Genomic DNA, 26,486 nt, shown 5'->3' with positions numbered 1-26,486 from the left:
ATTAACACATGTGGAATTATATATGGAATTATATACATAACAAAAAAGTGTGAAACAACTGAAAATATGTCATATTCTAGGTTCTTCTTTTGCTTTGATTACTGCTTTGCACACTCTTGGCATTCTCTTGATGAGCTTCAAGAGGTAGTCACCTGAAATGGTCTTCCAACAGTCTTGAAGGAGTTCCCCGAGAGATGCTTAGCACTTGTTGGCCCTTTTGCCTTCTGTCTGCGGTCCAGCTCACCCCTAAACCATCTCGATTGGGTTCAGGTCCGGTGACTGTGGAGGCCAGGTCATCTGGCGCAGCACCCCATCACTCTCCTTCTTGGTCAAATAGCCCTTGATGCCTTCAGTGTGACTCTACTATTTTCATAGTCATGAAAATAAAGAAAACTCTTTGAATGAGAAGGTGTGTCCAAACTTTTGGTCTGTACTGTATATATATATATATATTTTTTTTTTTACTAGGGAAGGAATATTTAATTAAATGTAATGCGTTGCCATGAAAAAGCCAGGGTAAGGTGTTTTATATATATATATATATATATATATATATATATATATATATATATATCCTACAAATCACATTGCACTCATTCACAGTAGAAATTAGGCCACTGACCACGTTAACCAAAACTTAGGTGACCGAACTGAAACCTAAGAATGAATGAACTGTGCAAACACAGTGAAGTCATAACCTGAGCAGACACCCGCTGTCTCTGTCACACTCAAAAGTGTCAACGTAAGTCTGTTTGTGTGTAATGATCAGTGCTATTTATAACTGTATGCTAGTGAAAGCGCACAGATCGCTCTGACACCCCTCCGCTTGGCTAGAGCCCCTCATTCCTGCTCAGAGAGGAAAGCAGCACAGATCCAGACTGACCTCTCCACACAACCTGACCTGGCGCAGGTAAGAGCCCTGCCTCAGGGACCCCTGGGGGGGGGGGGGTGAAGTGTGTTCAAAGCGCTGATGACTGCCTTCATCTATAATGATGTACAGTAATGTCTCAAAGCAGTACAGTAAGGTCTTGGATGGAGCTACATTGCATTAGCCTGCACTGATTATGCTGGTCATATGTAATATCTGCACACTGCTCATTTCACATGTTACTAATTTGATTAATGTGAGAAGTTTACACAGTACATCCTAACTAACAGATTTATTTTATGTATTTATTTATTTTAATTTTTTAAGAAATGCACTTTATTATATATATTTTTTTAATTGCATTTAATACAGAATTATTATAATATTTTTAATTGATGTGCCAACTGAATGCAATGATTTCAGACACTTAACTGCATGTTATTTAATAACATGTATTATACTTTATATTAAATGCAGTTTTGACTCACTAAGTACATCTTTACATATATATAATTTCATAATTACTTTTACTGTCTTTGAAATATGGTTAAAGTACTGCTGAATGTACTGACAAGCATTTACGGTGAACTAAAGCATTCTTTATTTCTATCGAAACTTGGATGTCATGTATTTTAAATATATTTGTAATTATGCATTTGTAATGATGAAGTTGCATTTAAATATGTTAACTAAATATACTAAACCTATTTAAATTTAGTGCTTTAGTATGGTAGTCAACACAAAACACAAAATAAGTACTTCTGGCGTATGATTATTAAAACTATTAGTATTCTCTGAAGTGTAAATAGCATGGTACTGCACATGCATATGGCATTCACTCATTTCTATACATATAAAATCATAATCATCAATGTACTTTTTATTTCATTATCGTCTTTGCAATTGGTGATTAGTTGTATATTGTTATAATATCTATCAATATTTTTAATTACCGTTTGTGTGTATACTGTATATACATTTCATTATTTTTTATTTCAGTTACTTTCAGTCATTTTAGAATTTCTTTCATCTAATATTTATATTTTGTTGCATTGCAGTCTTATCTCAATTATCATGTGACTTTATAAGTTTTAGAGACTGATATCAACACTGGTGGGTTAGACAAGCTTTCCATTAGGAATTTGGTAGCATGGTTAGTGAACAGCATGTACAGTACAGTAATGGATGTGGACACAGATTCCCATCTTCTCCTGGTATGGTGTGACAACACACCCTTCGGCAGCATCCTGTCCAGTTGGGTCTATATCAGGCGTATCGATTCACAGTCCCCCGCAGAACTACACGGGAGCGCTGCCTTTGCTGGGCCGTCATGTTTAATTGCTCAGGGTTATTTAAAGGGATGTGCTAGTGTCAGGCTTTCAGCAGGTGTCACCCCGTCCAGTGGACTATGAATGTGATTATGAGTTTGGTATGATGTGTATTGTTTGAAAAGGTTAGAGATTGCAAGGTGTAAAATGTAGGATACTCACATTCCCTTACTTTGTTTTCAACAGACAGCATGTCTCAGCATACTCTGATGTCAACACAGGAGAGGAAAATGCAGGCAGCTGCTATCTGTAGAGAGATCCATGCCACTGATGGTATGAGCAATGATTCATCCCACACACACACACACACACACACACACACATACATATATGCCATACAAGCCATAATTCATTCTGGCACTCTCACACACATACATTCTCCATTCCCATACATACATTTCTACTCTCTCTCACACACTTACATTCTCCTTTCACATACACAGAGATGTATAAAGTACTAGAGACCCAGACTTGAGTAAAAGTACAAGTGCTCTATCAAAAAAATGACTTGAGTAGAAGTTGAAGTGCTCTTTAAGCACCACACTTTAGTAGAAGTACTAAAGTATTCAACATTTTTTGTACTTAAGTATTGCAAGTAGTCTATTTGAAAATTTACTACTCAAGTACTGAAAGTAAAAGTACAAGTATTGTGTTATGTAGTTATTAAAGAAAGTAGTCAAAAGTTTGAACATATTGTTTTTACTATTTCAAATAATTAACCTAAAGGACAATCACAATTCCTTTGACTGTAACTTTTTTGCAAACCAAAAACAGATTAAAGGGTTAGTTCGCCCAATTTGCTAAATTATGTCATTAATAACTTACCCTCATGTTGTTTCAAACCCGTAAGACCTCCGTTTATTTTTGGAACACAGTTTAAGATATTTTAGATTTAGTCCGAGAGCTCTCAGTCCCTCCATTGAAGCTGTGTGTACGGTATACTGTCCATGTCCAGAAAGGTAAGAAAAACATTATCAAAGTAGTCCATGTGACATCAGAGGGTCAGTTAGAATTTTTTGAAGCATCGAAAATACATTTTGGTCCAAAAATAGCAAAAACTACGACTTTATTCAGCATTGTCTTCTCTACCGGGTCTGTTGTAAGACAGTTCAAAACAAAGCAGTTTGTGATATCCGGTTCGCGAACGAATCATTCGATGTAACCGGATCTTTTTGAACCAGTTCACCAAATCGAACTGAATCGTTTTAAACGGTTCGCGTCTCCAATTAGCATTAATCCACAAATGACTTAAGCTGTTAACTTGTTTAATGTGGCTGACTCTCCCTCTGAGTTCAAACAAACCAATATCCCGGAGTAATTCATTTACTCAAACAGTACACTGACTGAGCTGATGTGAGAGAACTGAAGATGAACACCGAGCCGAGCCAGATAACGAACAACAGACTGACTCGTTCACGAGTCAAGAACACTGATCTATATAATATATATATATATAACTTATATTATAGATCAGTGGTCAAGAACCGTTTCTGTCAGACGTGTCCGATTCGAGAACCGAGGAGCTGATGATACTGCGCATGTGTGATTCAGCGTGAAAGCAAACCGACACACAGAGCGTCTGATCCGAACTGATTCTTTTGGTGATTGATTCTGAACTGATTCTGTGCTAATGTTATGAGCGCGGGTAAACCGAAGGCTTGCAGTCAACGCCAATGACGCCATTGCGTCGAGCGCAAAAGAACCGGTGAACTGTTTTCTTCAACTGGTTTATTGAATCGAACTGTCAGAAAGAACTACTGGTGATTCGAAAACCGATGCAACCGGTTCTTGACTCGTGAACGAGTCATTATCTGGCTCGGCTCAGTGTTCATCTCTCTCTTCACAGCAGAGCAGTTCAGTCAGCACGCGCAGTCTTCTTAATCGCTTGATTCGCTTAATGATGTGCCAGCTTAATCAAACCTGCCATCTACAGTTCTGTTTGTAATGGAATGATTCGTAACATTTTTATAATTGTAACGAGTAACGATGCAGCACTTAAAAAAAATATCGGAGTAAAAGTATTAAACTCATCGAAAATATGTACTGAAGTAAAAGTGGAAGTAGGAGAAAAAAATAATACTCTAGTAAAGTACAGATACCGCCTTTTAGTACTTAAGTACAGTAGTGAAGTAGTTCTACTTCGTTACTATACATCTCTGCACATACATACATTTCTACTCTCACACACATACATTCTCCTTTCATATACATACATTTCTACTCTCACACACACTTACATTCTCCTTACACATACATACATTCTCCTTTCACATACATACATTTATACTCTCTCACACACTTACATTCTCCTTTCACATACATACATTTCTACTCTCTCTCACACACTTACATTCTCCTTTCACATACATACATTTTTTTTGCTTTCACACACATGCATTCTCCTTTGACATATATATATATATATATATATATATATATATATATATATATATTAATATATATATTTCTACCTTTTTTGGTATCCATTACTTCCTGTTTAAGCAGGAAGTCACTCTCAGACCAGGAAATACATGTGCTAGACCTGCTCAGCTCTCCCTCACAATTTTACAGTTATGCTATTCAAGGTCGTCCTGTTTTCTTTTCAAGTACATATTTAAAGTTTTTAACTTGAACATATCATTATGTAACCTACATGTTCTACAGATCTGTGTATAAGTTCTAAGACACTGATTTTGATCGTATTAACAGGGCTTAACGCTAAAGACATTTTCTACTGGTCCGGTTCGTCCAGTGGTTTAATTTTTTTTATTTGCCCTGGCAAACTTTTCAGAGGACTTGCCACAATCAATCAATCAATAAATAAGACTTATTGTTTTCATTGTTGACTGTAACATTGTATTGTAATAAATAATAACCATTTTGCACAAATAGGTACAATAGTTCAAAGATAAAACTGAAATAACCCATGCTTTTTCAGGTCTTTCAGGTAGGCCTAACTATTCCAGTTAAGGATGCACTGATCAGGATATTATTTATTTTACAATCAAATGAGCCAATTCCCATTCTCGTTGCCAATTTATTTAGTTCTTTTATTTAGTTTTTTTTCTTTTTTACATTTATTAAATGTTTATTTTGCTTTGTTACTGGCCAAACTAACCTTGAGCAAACAAACAAAAAATATATGCAACATGAAGCAAGGGCACAAAACAAAAACATCAGATTGGCTGAATGAATATTTTATTATTACTATTTATTATTATTAGTTTTATTTCCTTAATTATATCTGTGTCTGCACTATGTTTGTACTTTCTGTACTGGAAGCTCCTGACGAAATTTCTTCTGTGCGTAAACACTTGGCAATAAAGCTCTTTCTGATTCTGATGAAAATGCTAATTTAATCTCTGACAGCAGGTGGCGCTTATAGAACACTAATCTAGCACTGAGTTATTGCTGCACGCAGAGCTGCGATTGAAAAATAAGTAAATGAAAATCTAAAAATAAATAAACCGCAATGAGTCTTGAGTTATTTAAATAATATGAAGATATCGCTGTCCCTAACTTGCAACCTCCCACTTAAAGGTGCCATGTGCAAAAATTGAGGTAAAAATATCCAAAAAATGACCTACACGCATCAAAAGAATGAGAAGAAATAAGGGCGATGATGTCATTAAAAAAATGTCAAGTTATAGTGCTGCAGAGATATCAACCTTAATTAGCATTAGCATTTCTAGCCCCGGCCCGACAGGTGTCGTAATACCAGTTTCGGCCATGGGAGGCGGTATGCGGGCAACATAACCACCAGCCAACCTGCAATACACGAATAACTCGCACGGCTTGTGGGCGTACCTGAACCTGATGTCAATCGTGTGGAAAATACAGCCCAGTACTTCATTTCAGTTCAGGGAAGAGAGCGGAAGGATGACTGAAGCCCTTGGCAAGAGACCACCACCCGCTACAGGGAAACAACCGCGCTCCGAATCACAAATCAAATCCGATAAGAAAAGGAGCCGAACCAGAGTAAACATCGGCACTGCTTTCAATCGCTGGAGACAACTGATGGACCTGAAAGAAATGAGGTTCGACACCGAACTTGCAACATTTCTTTTGGATTGGTAAGTTAGATGCTGTTAGTATTTCGCTAGAAGTTTGTTTTATATGTTTGTGTATTTTTTTTCGGGAAGTTATAACATAGAAATGTATCGAAGGCTGTTCGATAAACGTGCGAATGTTAGCAATGGCTAACCGTAGCTGCGTTTGATAATTAGCTAGCTATAACTTACCCATTTTTTTATATCATAATTAACCTGCTCTGACTAGTCTGTTGGTCTCTGTGTCCTCTTTGCTTCGTGGTTTTTCTGTACGTGAGAAAATTGATGTGTGGCGTGAAAGCGTGTGAAAAGAGTCAATTGCGTGTGTCTCACGGTGAATGCTTGAGAGTTGGCAGCTCTGGTTACGTTGGTTGGCGCTAGCTTGGTCAACATCAGCTGTCTGATGTTGACCAATGATGTTGACAGAATGGTGTGTGTCAAATTAATTTAATTCAAATAATGTGTATATACAACTCAAAATGTAATATGAACAAAACGAATATGAACATATTCACTGGTAAAGGTGAAGGGGAGTAGCTTGAAGATGTCATGTTTCAAAATCACTTGACATCACCCAACGTTCCTCTGGAGGCAAAACGTCCTCTTAGGCTTCGGCTATGGCTGTAGGGTTGTTGTGAAGGTAGGGGCAGAGCATAGAGACTATGTCGTTTCTCGTTTGTTACTCTAGAGTAGACCAATTCACTTTATTGAGGCAAACTGCCCCCATCTGGTATGGAATGTGGAGTATGACTTGATTTTTTGCCCGACATGACAGATGAAATTAAATGAAAAAAAAAAAACCTTGGACGCTTATAATACATCTACCTGGTAACACGACTGAGGCTGAACGTTCCCGGATACTTAACTGTAACCTTGTTCCCTGAGAAAGCGGCTCAGCGCATTGGGAAACTTCTTATTCGTGACCAGCTGTGAATAATGTGTGTAACACGTCAATAGAATTGACCCGGTGGTAATATAGCCTCGGTTGATGACGTCATCGGGGCGCGCGCCCGCAACACGGGGCTATAAATAGATACGCCGCAGGTGCATCCACAGGACATTTTGTCTGAAGAGCAGTCCTGGGACATATTCAGTACGGCAATGCAGCGCAGCATCTCGTTCCGCTTTCTCAGGGAACAAGGTTACAGTTAAGTAACCGGGAACGTTCCCTTTCGAAAGCTTCAGTCGATGCTGCGCTGCTCAGCGCATTGGGAACAAGAATACCCACACCGCCGTGCTTGAAAATGTCTGGACCCCTAAGGTTGTGCAGTTGTGCTATCCAACCACAAGAAGGCCTCAGACATTAGCTTGTGATGTTGACTCAAGGACATGAGAGCCCGGAGTAGCATGGACATCCAAACTCAAAATCTTATGAATGTGTGCGGAGATGACCAACCTGCCACATCACAAACCTGTTGTAAGGGGCATCCCTTGCTAAAGCACTTAAGGAAGCGACCCCCCTTATTGAGTGAGCTCTAAGACCTATAGGCGAAGCTTGACCATGCGCTTCATAAGCCAAAGCAATAGCCTCCCTGACCCAGTGAGAAATGGTCTGCCTGGTGGCAGCTGCTCCTCTGTTACCACCACCATAACAGACGAACAGCTGCTCCGACTTACGTCACTGGCTAGTGCGGTGGACGTAAGCCTGAAGAGCATGGACTGGACACAGTCTATAAGATTTCTCCTGCTATGACGTTGTGAACGGCGGAGGGCAGAAGGCCTCTAGAATGACCGGGTGTACAGCCGAAGACGGAACCTTAGGCAGGTAATCAGGATGAGGATGCAAAATCCCTTTTACCCTCCCTGGGGAAAAGTCTTAGCATGATGGTGAGATAGACAGAGCCTGCACATCCCCAATTCTCTTCAAAGAAGTTATTGCCATGAGAAAAAAAAAACATTTTTAAAGTCAGAAGTCTATCAGACGCTGACTCTAAAGGTTCAAAGGGGGGTTTTAACCAGACCCTCGAGAACTATAGCTAAGTCACAAGAAGGCATCTCGGTTTTCACTGCAGGAAAGCCGAAATAGCGGCCACATAAACCTTAAGAGTAGCAGGGCATGTGCCTGTTGACCATTTCTCTTGGATGAAGTCCAGAACTGAAGCAATGCGGCAGTTGACTGGATCAACATTGTGTACCACACACCACCTGTCAAATACACCAAATTTACTGGCATAACTCTGTCTGGTGGAGGAAGCCCTAGCACTAAGAATGGTATCAATAACCTCTGGCGAAAGCCCTGTGTTCCTCAGTTAGTACCCTTCAGGGGCCAAACATGAAGATTCCACAGGTCGGGCCTGGGATGGAATATCGTGCCCCCTGCCTGAGGCAGAAGGTCCCTCCTCTCTGAAATCGCCCATGGCGAGCCGTCGAGGAGAGATATAATCTCCCTTGAGCGCTTTGACCGTACAGTTTAAGCCTCAAAGATCCAAGATTGGGCACACTCCCCCACCCTTCTTGAGAACCAGGAAGTATCTGCTGTAATAGCCCGACTCTTTCCTTGGACAAGGAACATGTTCTATGGCCTCTTTGCCCAGAAGAGTCTGTAGCTCTCGAGACAGTACCTGCATCAGCTCCGGTTTCACGGAAGTGGTGACCATGCCATTGAAACGTGGAGGATGACGAATAAATTGGATCCTGTATCCTATCCGTACTGTGCTCAATATCCACGCAGAAAAGCCCGGCAGAAGTTCCACGCTGCCAGACTCTCTGAGAGTGGTACCAATTTTAACACTTTCTTTTAAGAGGATGTTAGATGTTCCCTGTCCTGAACGATGGCTGGAAACACTGGAACATCTAACATCTTGCTGGAAACCACCGCCCTCCGAAGCACAAGAAGTGGCGGGGATGGAGGGGTTTTGTGAGGGTAATTGGAAGGGGCGAACGCTCATAGAGCCACTAGCTCGGTGCCCTGAATTGGCAGACCGGCCGGGGACGACCATACTAGTTGCTCTAGAGACCTCCATAGAGGTAGCGAGCCTCTTAGCACCGCTAGTTTCCAGGCGGTAACCGAGAGAAGCGCTCGCTGGAGATTCCTGCGCCCTGAAACACCGGCAGGGTTGGCAGAACGGTCTCCTGAGGGCACTGAGGAGAGACGGGCACCATGTAATACGGTGCCAATGGCCCCTCCCCTTGAGACAAATCCATGTCTCGACGCAGCTCAGTGACCGCTTCCTCGTGTGCCCATAGCCACTAGCTCAGTGCCCTGAAGCAGCGGACCGGCAGGGGACAACTGTACTAGCTGCTCTAGAGACCTCTGTAGAGGTAGCGAGCCTCTCAGCACCACTAGTTTCCAAGCGGTAACTGAGAGAATCACTCGCCGGAGATTGGTGCGCCCTGAAACATTGACAGGGTTGGCAGAACAATCTCCTGAAGGCACTGAAAGAGACTGGCACTGTGCAATGCGGTGCCGATGGTCCCTCCCCTTGACTGCGGCAAGGGAGTAACTGATGAATGCCTCTTCAATGCCTGTCAAATTAAGCCTGTAACCAGGGCTGGCGCAAGCTCAAATGCTGCTCTAGGCTAAAATAAAAACGTGCAAGCATGTTTTCAGAGGTTTTTTTTTTATTCTGCAAAAAGGTGAAAAAGGTACACAATGCAACAGCTAATAGATAGTGTACAGAATAAAACTAAACATATGCTCACAACTTTTTACCTCACAAAACTGGAGGTTTCGATTTTTTCTTGATTGATACACACATTTACACACCTACATTTCAGAAGCGTGCGCATCGGGCTTTCGCAGCGATAAACGCTTTGATTGCGTCCTCGAGTTTAACTTGTACTTCGGAGATCATTTTTATCAGTTTAAGCTTTCTCTCGCACATACATACATTCTTCTCTTACATTCTATATATGTATGTGTGTATATGTATGTGAAAGGAGAGTGTATGTGATTGAGAGTAGAAATATATGTATGTGTAAGGAGAATGTATGAGTGTGAAAGCAAAAATATATGCATATGAAAGGAGAATGTATGTGTGTGTAAGAGTAGAAATGTATGCATGTGTAAGAAGAATGAAAGTGTGTGAAAGCAAGAATTTATGTATGTGAAAGGAGAATGCAAGTGTGTGAAAGCAAGAATATACGTATCTGAAAGAAGAATGCAAGTGAAAGCAAGAATATATGTATGTGAAAGGAGAATGTAAGTGTGTGAGAGTGCCAGAATGAATTAAGTCTTGCAAGGCCCCTCATACCCAGGTGATGATCTTAATTAACCAAAAAAAGCAAACTGTTGAATATTGTACACTTCATGCACTCAACTTTCACATCTTTAATTACATAACGAAGGGGGAGGGGCTATCAGACTCCGCTTATGAATGACAAACTAACCTTAAGTAATTCATACACTACATGGTGAGTGTATAGTGCATAAGTACATAGAGTGTCATGTGGGACACAGTTAGTAATGGTTAAGTACTGTGATAACAAAATGTGATATAATGTTATAACAAGTAATTATTATTATCATTTTTTTTATCTGATTACGTAATCCAGATTACATGTAATCAGTTATAACCCAGTGAATAAAACAAAGATTATTATACATAATATTTTTTTCTATTTGAATATACTTCAAAATGTAATTTATTCCTGTGATGCAAAGGGAGGTTTTTTTAAGTATTATTAGATAAACAGAAAGTTCAGAAGCACAACATTTATTTGAAATACTTTTTTCTTTTTGCAACAATGTAAAAGTCTTTATTTTCATTTTTAATTAATACACAGATTTAATGCATCACTGATAAAGGCATTCAGGTCTTTCTTACATACATAATTACTTAGAACTAACCAGCTGACATTTAATTGTCTCTCCAATTAATATAAACATTGTAATACTTTCAACACAAACATACTAGGCTAATTATTGTATATTAAGCTATTAACATATGTTAAAACACTGTTAATGATTAATGACCTGGCTAAAACCAAATGATTATTTTGGTCTAAATGAGTCTACTCCACCAAACTACTGTTATAAGCATGAGCCCCGTCAGACTGGTCGTGGCGGAGGTTTTGCAACAATATATAGTGATATTCTCAATGTTACCCAGAAAACAGGATACAGGTTTAACTCTTTTGAAATACTTCTGCTAAATGTTACACTGTCAGACATGCAAAAGAAATCTAATGTATCTCTTGCTCTGGCTACTGTGTATAGACCACCAGGGCCGTATACAGAATTCCTAAAAGAATTTGCAGATTTCCTCTCAGACCTTCTAGTTACAGTTGATAAGGCGCTAATCATGGGAGATTTTAACATTCACGTTGATAATGCAAATGATACATTAGGACTTGCGTTTACTGACCTAATAAACTTCTTTTGGAGTCAAGCAAAATGTCACCGGGCCCACTCATCGTTTTAATCATACACTAGATCTAATTATATCGCATGGAATCGATCTTACTGCTATAGATATTGTACCCCAAAGTAATGATATTACAGACCATTTCCTTGTATCGTGCATGCTGCGTATAACTGATATTAACTATATGTCTCAGTGTTACCGTCTGGGCAGAACTATTGTTCCAGCCACCAAAGACAGATTCGCAAATAACCTGCCTGATCTATCTCAACTGCTATTTGTACCCAAAAATACACATGAATTAGACGAAATTACTGACAGCATGGGCACTATTTTCTCTAATACATTAGAAGCTGTTGCCCCCATCAAATTGAAAAAGGTTAGAGAAAAACGTACTGTGCCATGGTATAACAGTAATACTCACTCTCTCAAGAAAGTAACTCGTAGTCTTGAACGCAAATGGAGAAAAACTAACTTGGAAGTTTTTAAAATTGCATGGAAAAACAGTATGTCCAGCTATAGACAGGCTCTAAAAACTGCTAAGGCAGAGCATATCCACAAACTCATTGAAAATAACCAAAACAATCCAAGGTTTTTATTTAGCACAGTGGCTAAATTAACAAATTACCAGACGCCACCTGATTCAAATATTCCACCAACGTTAAATAGTAATGACTTTATGAATTTCTTCACTGATAAAATAGATAACATTAGAAATACAATAGCGAATGTAGATTCTACAGCGTCTAACACTTCAGTTTCATCCATCGCACCCAAAGATAAACTGCAGTGCTTTACAAATATAGGACAGGAAGAGCTAAATAAACTTATCACTGTATCTAAACCAACAACATGTTTATTAGATCCTGTACCCACTAAATTACTAAAAGAGCTGTTACCTGTAGCCGAAGAACCGCTTCTCAATATCATTAACTCGTCGTTATCTTTAGGTCATGTCCCAAAACCATTCAAGCTGGCGGTTATCAAGCCTCTTATTAAGAAACCAAAACTAGATCCTAGTGTACTGGCAAATTATATGCCTATTTCAAATCTTCCATTTATGTCTAAAATTTTAGAAAAAGTTGTGTCTGCTCAATTGAGCACCTTCCTGCATAAAAATGATCTGTATGAAGAATTTCTGTCAGGTTTTAGACCCCACCATAGCACAGAAACTGCACTTGTTAAAATTACAAATGACCTGCTTCTTGCGTCAGATCAAGGCTGCATCTCATTTCTAGTCTTACTTGATCTTAGTGCTGCGTTCGACACCATAGATCATGACATACTCATAGATCGATTACAAAACTATACAGGTATTCAAGGGCAGGCTCTAAGATGGTTTAGATCCTACCTGTCTGATCGCTACCATTTTGTTTACTTAAATGGGGTGTCATCTCATTTATCATCAGTAAAATATGGAGTGCCACAAGGATCCGTCCTAGGTCCCCTTCTATTTTCAATATACATGTTGCCCCTTGGTAATATTATTAGAAAATACGGAATTAGCTTCCACTGTTATGCTGATGATACTCAGCTATATATCTCAACGAGACCAGATGAAACTTCCCAATTATCTAAGCTAACAGAGTGTGTTAAAAATGTAAAAGATTGGATGACAAATAATTTTCTCCAATTAAATTCGGATAAGACAGAGATATTAATTATTGGACCAAAAAACACCACACAGAATCTTGTAGATTACAATCTGCAACTAGACGGATGTACTGTTACTTCCTCTACAGTCAGAAATCTGGGTGTTATATTGGACAGCAATTTGTCTTTTGAAAATCATATTTCCAATGTTACAAAAACTGCATTCTTCCATCTTAGAAACATTGCCAAGCTACGAAACATGTTATCTGTTTCTGATGCAGAAAAGCTAGTTCATGCTTTCATGACCTCTAGACTGGACTATTGTAATGCACTTCTAGGTGGTTGTCCTGCTTCGTCAATAAACAAGCTACAGGTAGTCCAAAATGCAGCAGCTAGAGTCCTTACCAGGTCAAGAAAATATGTTCATATTACCCCAATTTTACAGTCTCTGCACTGGCTACCTATTAAGTTCCGTATCAGTTACAAATTATCATTACTTACCTATAAGGCCCTAAATGGTTTAGCTCCTGCGTACCTAACTAGCCTTCTACCACGCTACAATCCATCACGCTCCCTAAGGTCACAAAATGCTGGACTTTTGGTAGTTCCTAGGATAGCAAAGTCCACTAAAGGAGGTAGAGCTTTTTCACATTTGGCTCCCAAACTCTGGAATAGCCTTCCTGATAATGTTCGGGGTTCAGACACACTCTCTCTGTTTAAATCTAGTTTAAAAACGCATCTCATTCGCTAAGCATTCGAATAATGTATCTCTTAAATTGTGAGTGTAGTTGCATCTGCATTTTTATTCTTTAGCTTGGGTTAAACTAATTTTACTTTGTTGGATCAGCAGCTATGCTAATGATGTCTCTATTTTGTTTCTATGTTTTGCCACGGGATTTACATCCCGTGGTAACTAGGATTTACACAAGCTCCAGTCTGGATCCAGAACACCGGAGAAGAGATGATGCTGACCCTCAGAGGACCCCAGATGATCCTAACCTTGAATCAACAAACAGAACTAACAATTATTACTACATGTGTGACTGCATCATATAATTACTATTAATTAATAATATTGATAGTTCATCATCTAGCTGACTACGTCTTGTATTATTATTTTTATTTTTCTAAAATCCTGTCAAACGTGCACAAACTACTAGCTACTACTAAATATTGTAGAAACATAATTTTCTGTAAAGTTGCTTTGTAACGATTTGTATTGTAAAAAGCGCTATACAAATAAACTTGAATTGAATTGAATTGAATTGTTAAGGTTTGTGTGTTCACATTACTAGTGATTAGATTAAACACACTCGGGCAGCTACAAATACTAAGATGTAGAGATGTATTAGTACCGAGAGCAGCTAATCCTTTTGTAGTTGTCTGTTTGAAATTCTATTTCTGGGGTTGACTGCAAGAAGACGCTTGACAGCTGTAAGAACATACCAGCAGGATACATTTTCAACCTTTGATACGCATGTCAGAGCTCCCCGAGTGACTCACCGTCAGTAATAACTCAATTCAGGCCTAAATACAGCTAAAATCAAAACTGAATTGTTCATGCATTGATCAAAAACACAGTGTAGTGAGTATGGCTGTTACAATTGAATACTTAAAAGTTTACTTCAAGTTTTTTAAATATGCTTAAAGACAAACCATGAGCTAATTAATTTACTCCTTAAAACTAACTGCAGTGTACAAAGACAGTCTCAATAAATTATTATCATATGCATATATCTGCGTATACTAAATAAGGTACTGTAACATTCAAGCCATTTCAAAACACAATGAAGTTATTTTTATGGGGGGAAAACATTTAAATATATGTAATTTCGATCATTAAAGATTAGTTTTAAGTAATAAATAATAGCAAAGAAATTAATTCTTAAAATGATGTAGAATATTGTATTATATTTGCTGTCAGTGTTGGGGAAAGTCACTTTTACCAGTGATGCATTACATTATTCCGTTAATCCATAAAAAATAAAAAGTAATTAATTGCATTACTTAGTTACTTTTTATAGAATGCATAAGGCTACCTTACTTTTGCATTACTTTTTCTGATTAGGTCCGGGCTTGCTTGTATTTGTATATAAATTAAAAATATATATATATTTGGCAAATGTAAAAGCCCTTTCACATCAAAAGTAAAAATTAATAGATGGGATTATGATTGGGACTAAATACATGATGTGTATTTGTTTATTTTGCATTATATCCTGAGTTTGCATTTCACTGTTTTTATTCATTTAGAGAAATACTGAATCAGTTTTTGTGCAGTGAGATACAGTAGCATCATTTTCATTTACATGTGCACTTACGCCTGTTTTCTCCCAACATGCAGTCAGTCAATAAATGGGAAAATAAAATAACTGCTTTTACTTATTTGAAAAAGTAACTCAAATATTACTTCACTAGTTACTTGAAAAAGTAATCTGATTACATAACTAGCGTTACTTGTAATTCATTACCCCCAACACTGCTTACTCTTTACTCTTTTCCAGAACTAGCGATGGATTTGGGAAGGAAAGTTAGCGCACCGAAGGAGATCATGTTGGAGGAGCTTTCCTTGGCATCAAAAAGGGGCTCTCGTCTGTTCAAGATGCGTCAGAAGCGCTCAGAGAAATACACCTTTGAAGGTATTCAGAATGAAGCCAACACACAGCACAATGTGAGTGTCATTTATTACACAGAAGGCCTGCGTGTTTATATACAATCTAAATAACCACTAATTGTCAATAGAGTCACGTTTCCATTTTTCTTTTCTCAGACTGACGCAGTTGCTCCAGGTCCAAGTGCTGAAACGACACACATTTTAAGCAATGAAAACTGTCTTGGAGTTGACCAGATAGCCAATACACTCAACCCTGAGACTATTGCCCCAGGTTAGTCCACAGCATTTTATCTGCTCAATGCAATGTCCAAACTTAAAAAAGTGATGCGATAGGACATTTTGAAGATCCACAGCAAATTGAGTCAAGATCTGCACATAGGTCACTACAACTGAAAAACTGTCATAATTCTATGTTAACAGTTTGCTCAAGGAATTCTTTTGCACTTGACCTAAAAAAGGTCTTTTATTATTTTATTTTATTTTATTTTGCTGTAGTTAATTTAAATTATTATTTTTAAAAAGTATTATTATTATTATTATTTAAAGGCAAATTTAAAATAAAATATTTACTAACAATAAAGGGTTTTTAATAAACCATAAATATTAATATTCAATAGTAATAATGTTTTACTAAAATGTTAAACATATTATGTCAACTGACATTTTATTTTATTTTATTTTATTTTATTTTTATTTATTTATTTATTTTTATTTATTTTATTATTATTTTTATTTTTTTTACAATTAAATTTTTAGTTTTTAGGAGATACATTTTTTTGTTAAGCACTAAAAACCAAAACCAGCAAAATGATACACTGATTTTGCCTCTTTACAATCGAGATCGACCAAGTCTCAAAACGTTTTTTAGTTAATTAGACAAAGCTTTGTACTAATGTGGTGTTACTGATGATGTTTGATGGTCCAATATGAGATATTTTTTTGCACCTCAAACAGAAGACATGATATAGTTTCTCATGGACTTCAATTTAAAACATCTCTAAATCACAATCTTTATTTTTAACCAAGAAATAAAACTATATGACTGAGGTAGATCAGTGACATGAATCCAGATTTTGAAATACTGTTTGTTTTTATTTTTATTTCAGTCAAGTTATATATTAATATACACTACAGAATTTAGAAGTGTTGGTTTGTGGTACATGCTGATGTACATCTTGAGCATGTCATTCCTGTGAGAACGGTGGCCATAGTGCCCCAACAGGAAGCTAGCTAAGTGTTTCCTGTGTCGTTTAAGTGGTGGCACAGAGCATCAGGATCTTAAACAGATCCTATCCTTATAACTGCCATGGCCTCATCTTGCCTTGGGGCTCAGCCACCCTTCCTAGATCAGTGGATGAGCACATATTTACAGTGCGTCCTGCTATTTTAACTTATTAACTTTTGATGATAAATAAACAAGATTAAAATCAGATTAAGTCTAACATTGTGAGAGACAAAAGCCACTGGTATCACGCTATGCTGTTTTATTTTATTTTATTTTATTAGTGTCTATTTACACTAAGAGGTTTTTTTTACACTAACTCTGCCCACCAATGATGACTGGGATAGTCAACTCTACAAAAGATGACCATCAAACATCAGCTCCACTGTCATAGATGGTAAAGTGCATGCTTTTTGCGATCTGAGTTTGAACCTGCCTTTTGCCAAACTTTTTTCTCACTTTTCAAATCTCATTTCACATCAGAAAGGCATTTATTTTCAAAAATGAAGAAAATAATCAAAAAGTTGAAATTAAAGTATGAAATTAAAGAAATATAAGAATATAAGAGAGATTCCACCTGTCTCCTCAAATATCAATCAATCCATATCTACATCTACCGCCAAGCTAAGTGGACCAATGCAAGTGGAACCAATGCAAGTGGATTTTTCCAAACTTTCTGCCCAAATCCCCGCACTGGTAAATATGGAGCACTTCCCTCTACCAAATAACCAGTCTTTCAAACTCCCTCTTACCCTAAGAACTGAAGACATGTCCGTTTCAATAACAACAATGAACCTCATTCACAAGGATCTCGTCAAGAAATATCATATACCTATTCAACCATGCAACCCACCCATCAAGATTAAAGCCATCAACGATACTTCCATTGGGGATGGAATATTTCACCAGACCAAGTCATTAACCCTTCAAGTTGGTTTATTTAACCAGGAATCCATATGACATCGACTCTCCCAAGCACGAACTAATCCTAGGATTTCCATGGCTGTCTGGTCACGACCCTGTCATTTCCTGGCATCAGGGCATCAGGGCACCAAGTGGTCTGTCTGCTTTCTGTTAGAGTCATTGTTTTTGCCCAGTTCCTCAACCATGTTACACCACCAGCATTGAAAGTCCCATAAATAACAAGGCAGTTAATATTCCCCACTGTTATGACGATCTGGCATAAGTATTTAGTAAAACCAAAGCTATGCAATTACCACCTCACCGCCACTGGGACTGTACTATCGATTTACTCCCCAATGCCATGCCACCCAAGAGTAAAATTTACCCTTTATCCAGAACTGAGACCCAAGACATGGAGGAATATATTGAGGAGGCCCTAAGTTCAGGATTTATTCATCCCTCTACGTCACCAGCTGCAGCAGGGTTCTTCTTTGTAGAGAAAAAAGATGGAGGACTGAGGCCATGTATTGATTATTGAGGACTAAATAATGTCACCGTAAAATTCCGATAACCCCTGCCACTGGTTCCTTCAGCGCTAGAACAGCTCCTTGAAGCTACAATATACACCAAACTCGACCTACTGAGTGCATATAACCTGATTCGAATTAAAGAGGGCGATGAATGGAAAACTGCCTTCCTCACCAGCAGAGGGCACTATGAATATCAGGTCATGCCATATGGATCTGCCAACGCTCCGGCTGTCTTCCAATCATTCATCAATGAGATTTTCCGAGACCTCCTAAACCAGTACGCAATAGCCTACATTGATGACATCTTGATCTACTAGAATTCAGAAGAGGAACATATCAACCATGTCAGGACAATTAGACTCCTAAAGAATCAACTCTATGTCAAGGACGAGAAGTGTGAGTTTCATGTTAGAGAGACATCATTTCAAGGAAGTTCTCAAGGAAGTTATCTGAAGATGAAAGAAACTATGATGTTGGAAATAAGGAACTATTGTCCATGAAAGCAGCCATTGAACGATGGAGACACTGGTTAGAGGGAGCAGTCCATCCTTTCCAGGTGATTACTTAACACAACGTGGAATACATCAAAGGTGCTGAGACTCAATCCACGCCAAGCTTGCTGGTCCCTCTTCTTCAACCGATTCCAGTTCACTGTGACCTATTGTCCTGGCAGCAAGAACAGGAAGGCAGATGCTCTCTTCAGACAGTATGATCTTCCTCTCAACAGCCATACCCCAGAATGCATACTTCCCCTGTCTGTAGTCATCGCCCCAATTACCTGGGATATCATGGAATAAACGTGAACAGCTCCAAGAAGCAGCCCCTGCCAACTACCGACCTAATAACCACTATGTTCCACAAAGTCTACATCACCGGGTGATGCAATGGGTCCACACCTCTGTCAGCTCTGGCCACCCTGGAATATCTTGCACACTGCATCTACTTTGCAACTCATTCTGGTGCCCCTCAATGTCCAACAATGTCACTGCTTATGTTAAAGCCTGCCAAGTCTGTGCACAATCCAAGACCCCCAAGGAGTTACCATCAGGACTCCTTCAACCACTGCCCATTCCACAACGTCCCTGGTCTCATCTCTCCATTGACTTTGTCACTGACCTACCTTTGTCCAATGGTTTCACTGCCACCCAAGTTATCAAAGACCGATTCTCTAAGTCATGTCATTTGGTCCCCTTAAAAGGAATCCCCACAGCCATGGAAACCGCACAGGCAATGTTTCATCATGTGTTCTGGAATTATGGCATCGCAGAAGATATCGTCAGTGACAGAGGTACTCAGTTCACATACCAAGTTTGGAGGGTGTTCTGCAAGCACCTTGACATTAACGTAAGTCTAACGTCAAATCATCCACAATCAAATGGACAGGTTGTACGGCTAAACCAAGAACTGGGCCGATAGCTCCGATACTGCAGCCGAGAACAGTATCGATGGTCGAATTCCTTCCATGGGCAGAATTTCCTTCCATGGGCAGAATTGCGCAAAATTTACTGACTCACTCTTCAACAGGCCTGACTCCTTTCCAGTGTGTCCTTGGCTATCAACCCCCTATGTTCCCGTGGTCTAAGTGAGTGAGTGAAGTGACATACAGCCAAGCCACACAGCAGTGAACACACACAAACCGTGAACACACACCTAGAGCAGTGGGCAGCCATTTATGCTACAGTGCCCGGGGAGCAGTTGGGGGTTCTGTGCCTTGCTCAAGGGCACCTACATCGTGTTATTGCCGGCCCGAGACTTGAACCCACAACCCTAGGGTTAGGAGTCATACTCTCTAACCACTAGGCCATGACTTCCCCTGGTGAACCCTCATCGGTCCCTGCCGTGGATGACTGGATTAGGCGTAGTGAGGGGTGGTGGGTACCTTCAACAAGCTGTGCGAGTACAGGAACTCCAGGCCAGCAAGCGACAACAGCCACACCCTCCCTACCAACCAGGGCAGTGGGTCTGGCTCTCCACGAGGGACCTCAATTTGCGGCTACCAAGCAGGAAGCTCAGCCAAAGGTATGTTGGTCCTTTCAAGATTCTCAGAAGAATTAATGAGGTCATATACCAATTAGAGCTTCCTGCTAATTATCGTATCTCTCCATCCTTTCATGTTTCGCAACTTAAACTGGTCCACCCGGATGCTGACCCTAAATGTGAGACTCTGGAACCGCCACCACCACTGGAAGTTGATGGATCTCCAGCTTAAAATGTCAATGAGTTACTGGACTCTAGAAGGAGAGGGGGTCAGCTGCAATACTTGGTGGACTGGGAGGGCTATGGACCTGAGGAGAGGTCATGGGTAGCTGCCAGCGACATTCCGGATCCCTCTCTCACAGAGGAATTTCATAGAGCCAGACCCTATTGACCAGCTCCAGGACCACGGGGACGTCCGCGACGATTGCCAGGAGGCACTCATAGGGGAGGGGATTGTTTAACGCCGCACCAGCAGAGGGAGCCCTCGCCTGAGTACTGACTGTTTACTGCTCCCTCTGCTTCTACAGTTATTTCCTGTTTGTCTGTATTAAACAAGAGTCAGCGTGTTTGCTGATTGCGAAGCCTTACCGAGCGTTTTCCATAGTAATTCTGCCTAGCTGTTTGTGTATGATTTTGCCTGTCTGCTCGTTCTCAATTGTAGCCTGATTGGACTGATGTTTGTGTTTGACCCATTCGCCTGCCTGCTCGTCTCTGCCTTGTGGATTCCTCTTGGGCTGCCATTACGGTCATGATGTCTCTACTGACTCTCTGCCTGGTTTAACGATTCTATCTTCAAGATCTTTCCTTAATAAACTTCTGCAAATGGATTCTAATACCGCCTCAGCCTCCTTATTATAGTATTATTTTTTATAATTTATTTCATTTTATTTGTAAAAATTTCATAAAATAAAATAAATGTTAAATTTAATTTAATTTAATTTAATTTAATTTAATTTAATTTAATTTAATTTAATTTAATTTAATTTAATTTAATTTAATTTAATTTAATTTAATTTAATTTAATTTAATTTTTGACATGTCATATGTGTACAGCTAAATGCATTAAGAAAAACAACCTAACATCATCTTTAGACATTTTTTAACCTCCTTCTTAAGGCCAATTACTTTTTCTGTGTCACTAGTCAGCAAGCCTAAGCTGCCTTCTTATGAGAATTATTTTATAGCTCATCAGCGTCTTGATGTGTCAGCTCACTGCCCCATGAAAAAAGTATGTAAAAACAAATTCCGCCTGCTGTTATTAAAGTTTCTCTGAGGTTCGTTGAACTGCCCAGACCCTCAGCGCTGAAACTCATGTGTTTTGTGCTACTCCCTTGAGGCCGATAAACTCGAGAAGGAGACTGTCCTCAGCATGAGGCTGATGTGTGACAGAACACCCTCATTATGTAACTCTTGTTCTGGGTTGCTGGCCCTGCCAGTGAACTGAGGTTTGAGGGATACTAATTTTGAAGGGTCACCCTGTATTCCTCCACAGCATGTTTTAGGACATTGTGAAGACTTTCACTTCTTTTACTTGGTTTCTAGTTTCTTTTATGCTTCACTGGCAATGCAAGAAAAAAAGGGATCAATGCAAAGCTGCACTGGAACAGTAATGCTGCTCTCTGTCTAACATTATGAAGGAATACATGTGGTCAAGTCATTTTTATTTAAGCGATAGCTGAGCTCACAAAACAATGAAAATAATCCATTAACAGAATAATAGTGAGAACTGGTACCTAAACTAAAGTATTACCAAAAAATTAAAATAATAATAATAACAACAAATTGTACAAGTTTAATCTAATTTAAAGCTTTACCTTATAGTACCTTATAGTTTAAATCATGCGTTAAAGAAGTACACTTATTTTTATAATACACTAAAGAACATGTAAAGCACTGGATTGTATGTTGTTGTTTTAGTCTATTTTACGTATTTTATTATTTCTTTTTAATTCTATTGATGTTACATCAGTAGAAATTACATTGAAGTGTGTTTTAGTTTTAGTAATTCCATTTAATAGACATTCAAACTATAATACATGTTCATTTATCAAGCGTATGAAAACATTGCATTTTGTATATTCTTTTAAAATATACTTATTTTCACAAGGGGTTTGAGTTCATGTACCACATCATATAATCAAGCTTTTTTCATGTGTTCAATAGGTTACGGTGGTCCCTTGAAGGATGTTCCAGCAGAGAAGTTCAACTGTACAGCAATGCCCAGATCCTACCAGTCGCCCTGGGAACAGGCCCTCATTAGTGACCCCTCTCTGGCCGAAACGCTGGTCACCTGCATGCCTGAGCCCCAAACCAGACAAGGGATTCCTCAATACAAGAGCTTCAACAGGTCAGAAAAAAAAAAAATATATATATATATATATATATATCTGCTTCTTTTACTAACTGTGTTTGAATCATCTAATGAATTTTTTTCTTTAAAAATCCAGTACACAACTGGTGTTGTTTTAGTATTATTTATAGTGTATTTATTCATATTTTTTAATTATTTTCATTATAATTTTAGTTTCTGTTTTAATATTTTTTTATATATATTTTAAAATATCTTTACATTAGCCAAAGTGTATTTATATTTCAATTTTAGGCATACTCAATAGTCAACTTTTTGTATTTTTTCTTTCTTTCTTTTTTTTGGTTAGTTGAAAATGTCACTTTTTTTAAAAGTTCTGTAAGTTTCATTATTTCATCTAATATTTATATTTTAAACCATTTTTAATAGTTTTAGTTAACAATAATGACACTGGCGGTGATGTTTACAGTACATTTATTATTTTACTGGACCATTCTGTTATTTAAATATTTTCAGTTTTCATTTGGTTTTATTATTTTTGTTATTTTGTCTTTTTATTCATTTTTAAAAATAATTTTAAATAAGACAAAAATTTATTTCTATTTCAACTTTAGTTTTTTTTTCTTAATTTTAAGTAGTTTTAGTTAACAATAATAACACTGGTGCTGATTATGTTTACAGTAGATTATTACACTGGACCATTCTGTTTTGTAAAGCCCACTTTTCATTCATTTCTCATTTCCAATATAAAATAATAATAGGCCTTTTTTTCTCTTCGATTATCCTGTTGCATATGCAAATATGTTTACAAATGCATGTTGACTTTTTAAGAATATTTGCCAAATGTTGGAAAACTTCCTCGTTTTCTAGCAATATTTGATTTAGAGTCAATCAATAAGATACCTTTACCTAAAATGTTGCTGGGTTTGTATTATATTCCACACCTTTTGCTGTAAGATTGTCTTTGTTGCATCATCTGGCAAACCCATAAGCGTTCATATACTCCTCTCCTCTAATTGAAGGGTGGCTATTCCATTCGGTGGTTTCGGGAAGGCACCCAAAGCCCCTGTTAAATCTTTTGATGTGAACCCCAGCCTCCCCAGTCCAAGCCCCAAGCCTTCAGCACCTGCTCCGGTCAACCGGCCCACCTTCAACAGAACGGCCTCGGGCTGGGTGACTGACAGCGCCCCTCTCATGCTTCCCAGCATCCCCCTTGAGCCCATTTTATCCATGTCTTCCACATTTATCCCCGAGTCAGATGAACTCTGAGTGTTATCCTTGTTGTTGTGAGCTTCACTGTCACTGACAAATACACTGGTCAAATGGAATTGGTTTGGAATAATTAAGAAAGAAAGAAATCTCTGGCTGCGTTTTTTTTTTACAGTAAAAAGAGTAATATTTTGAAATAGTATTACAATTTAAAAGAACCGTTTTCTACTTGAATATCTGTTAAACTGTCATTTATTCCTGTAATGTTAAGCTGAATTTTTAGCATCATTACTCCAGTCTTCAGTGTCACATGATCCTTCAGAAATCATTCTGATATTGCTTGCAAAAGAAAGATTTCTTATTATTTTCTATGTTGAAAACAGCTATGTTTGTGAACTGTGATACACTACCCTTAAAATATTGAGCAAGGTGAAATTGAAAGAAATGTATAATTTAGTATTTTTTATCAAATAAATACAGCCCTTCTGAGCATAAGAAACATCTTTAAAAAATCTGGAATATATTTTGACTAATACAAAAGGGGTACAAAAGCTGTCACTAGGGTGGTATCCTTTCAAAAGGTGCACCTGTGTACCTTATTTACCCCTAAAAATGCATATTAGTACCACAAAGGTGCGTATTATTACTTTTTAAAAAGGCACTGCCACAGAGACATCTTTTATTTCTGAGAGTAGCACACTGAAAACATAAGACGCTCAAGTGTGGCTATTGGTATAGTGGATTTCTGTTCTTTGTATTATTGAGCTGATGCCACCCAAAGCCTAGAAGTGCTTGACATTATGCTCATATAAACCTGTAAATATGTATTTATAAAGGGCTGACATTTTTTGGCATTAACACAATTTATTAAAAAAATGCACTAGTAAATATAAATCCAGCAGTGCATGGCATGCCTATTGCATGCTTGTGTCAGTTTTTTTACACTATCAAGGTTAGAGTCTCCAGGGCCGACAAATTGAATCTGTTTTCCTGACGCAGCTGAGATGAGTGATGAGTCTTGTGCGTTTGATCAGACAGTCGCTGATGGGCACAGCTCATGTCCGTCAACGCTCAACTTCAGCCTCAGCTATGTCTGTACTCAACATAAAACACATGCAATGCCAGAAAAGTGAAAATGAGCTGATAAAGAAGCAGCTTGCTCTCTGGGATATTAGACCACGATTTCTGAGATCAATCATTTTTGAATAATTGAAACCTATTTCTTATGTGTGATGCTAGTTTAATCTAACATCACTGTTTGTTCTCTATCATCTCACATAATAAAATCATTCAAATTTAAATCAACATTTTGTGGCATTATTGTTTTTGTATTTGTTAGCTGTGTAATAAGCGAGATGATGTAAATACAGTACTCAGCCTGTTATTATGACAAAATAACCCCCTTTGAGTGATACCTCTTTGGACATCAAGGTATTAAAGAAACAGTTCACCCAAAAAATTTAAGAAATTTGGTATTGCATCATTTGATCACCAATGGATCCGCTGCAGTTGATGGGTGCCGTCAGAATGAGAGTCAATCAGTGGACAAAAACATCACAATAATCCACAATTACCCCACTCTCAAATCTCCAATGCATAATAAAATCTTGGGAAGTGAAAAGCTGCATGTTTGTAAGAATTAAAACCATCACAATGTTTTTTAACTAGTCAAAATACCATAACCCATAATAATGCTTCCTACCATGAAAACGAGAAAACCTTTTGTTATTTTTTTTTATATATATATTTAATGAGACAATAAATAACTAGGTCATGGGAATTTCAAATCCAATTTAATTGCTTGAATAATGGCATTTGTTTCAATGACAATTATGAATTGCTCAAATTTTTATTCCATTTATTTTTTTAAATAACAAAAAATCGTAATAATATATATATATATATAAAAATGAATTATTAAAAAAATAATAATAATAATTCTCAAAGGTCCTGCCTTTTTTCGTTCATTTTTATTATTATTATTATTATTTTTAAAAAGTGCTAATTTTTAACCCACAGCAAGCTTCAGCATTCATGTAGGCTGTGTAAAGGTGTGTCAACCATACAGTGCATCATTTATTATCCAGTTAGATCATCTGAATCTGCAGCAGCAAACACACAAAGGCAAGCAACTGAACATCAGCAGGTTTTTTTCAGACTCAGGCTGAGGTTGATTGGTTGGCTTTTCTCCAGCAGCTTCTGTTTGCCTACACACTCTTAGCCATAAGGACTAAACTCAGTGTTATACTGCAGTCAAGAATTTCAACTGCTCAGATCTCAGATTTTAATGGAAAGAAATAATTTAATTAAGCAGATATGTCAAGGCATAGATCTGTGCATCATGCATGCTTTATACAATAAAGACTATTTTTAAAATGTATTGTAAAATAATGCATTATTTTCACTTTTCCAGGGTTCATAGAAGTAAAAAGTCATCATAGTGGTGAATGGAAACTACATCAAACATTGTTTTGCATTCCCATATATATATATATATATATATATATATATATATATATATATATATATAAAGAATAAAAAGAAAAACATTGCTAGATTAACAATGGACATGCATCTTTTGT

At 37.9% G+C, this 26,486-nt stretch overlaps 1 protein-coding gene across 2 annotated transcripts; it reads left to right on the top strand.

Moving 5' to 3' along the window:
* The first annotated feature begins 636 nt into the window (after positions 1–636).
* Positions 637–25,169, top strand: LOC132127075 (myozenin-2-like). 2 transcript variants are annotated; one of them, XM_059538700.1, is made up of 6 exons: positions 637–910; positions 2,383–2,469; positions 15,646–15,812; positions 15,912–16,026; positions 22,551–22,734; positions 23,718–25,169. In XM_059538700.1, the coding sequence occupies exons 2-6, from the start codon at positions 2,388–2,390 to the stop codon at positions 23,962–23,964; spliced, it is 795 nt and encodes a 264-aa protein (XP_059394683.1). In that variant the 5' UTR covers positions 637–910; positions 2,383–2,387; the 3' UTR covers positions 23,965–25,169. The 2 variants fall into 2 exon arrangements, with proteins under 2 accessions (XP_059394683.1, XP_059394691.1); XM_059538708.1 differs by having other exon boundaries at positions 15,646–15,816; positions 15,922–16,026.
* The last annotated feature ends 1,317 nt before the right edge of the window (positions 25,170–26,486 follow it).

Source organism: Carassius carassius, chromosome 3 (assembly GCF_963082965.1).
Source record: "Carassius carassius chromosome 3, fCarCar2.1, whole genome shotgun sequence".
Lineage (NCBI taxonomy): Eukaryota > Metazoa > Chordata > Actinopteri > Cypriniformes > Cyprinidae > Carassius > Carassius carassius.
The sequence above is the reverse complement of the archived record's forward strand: the minus strand, read 5'-3'. Positions and strand labels throughout refer to the sequence as shown.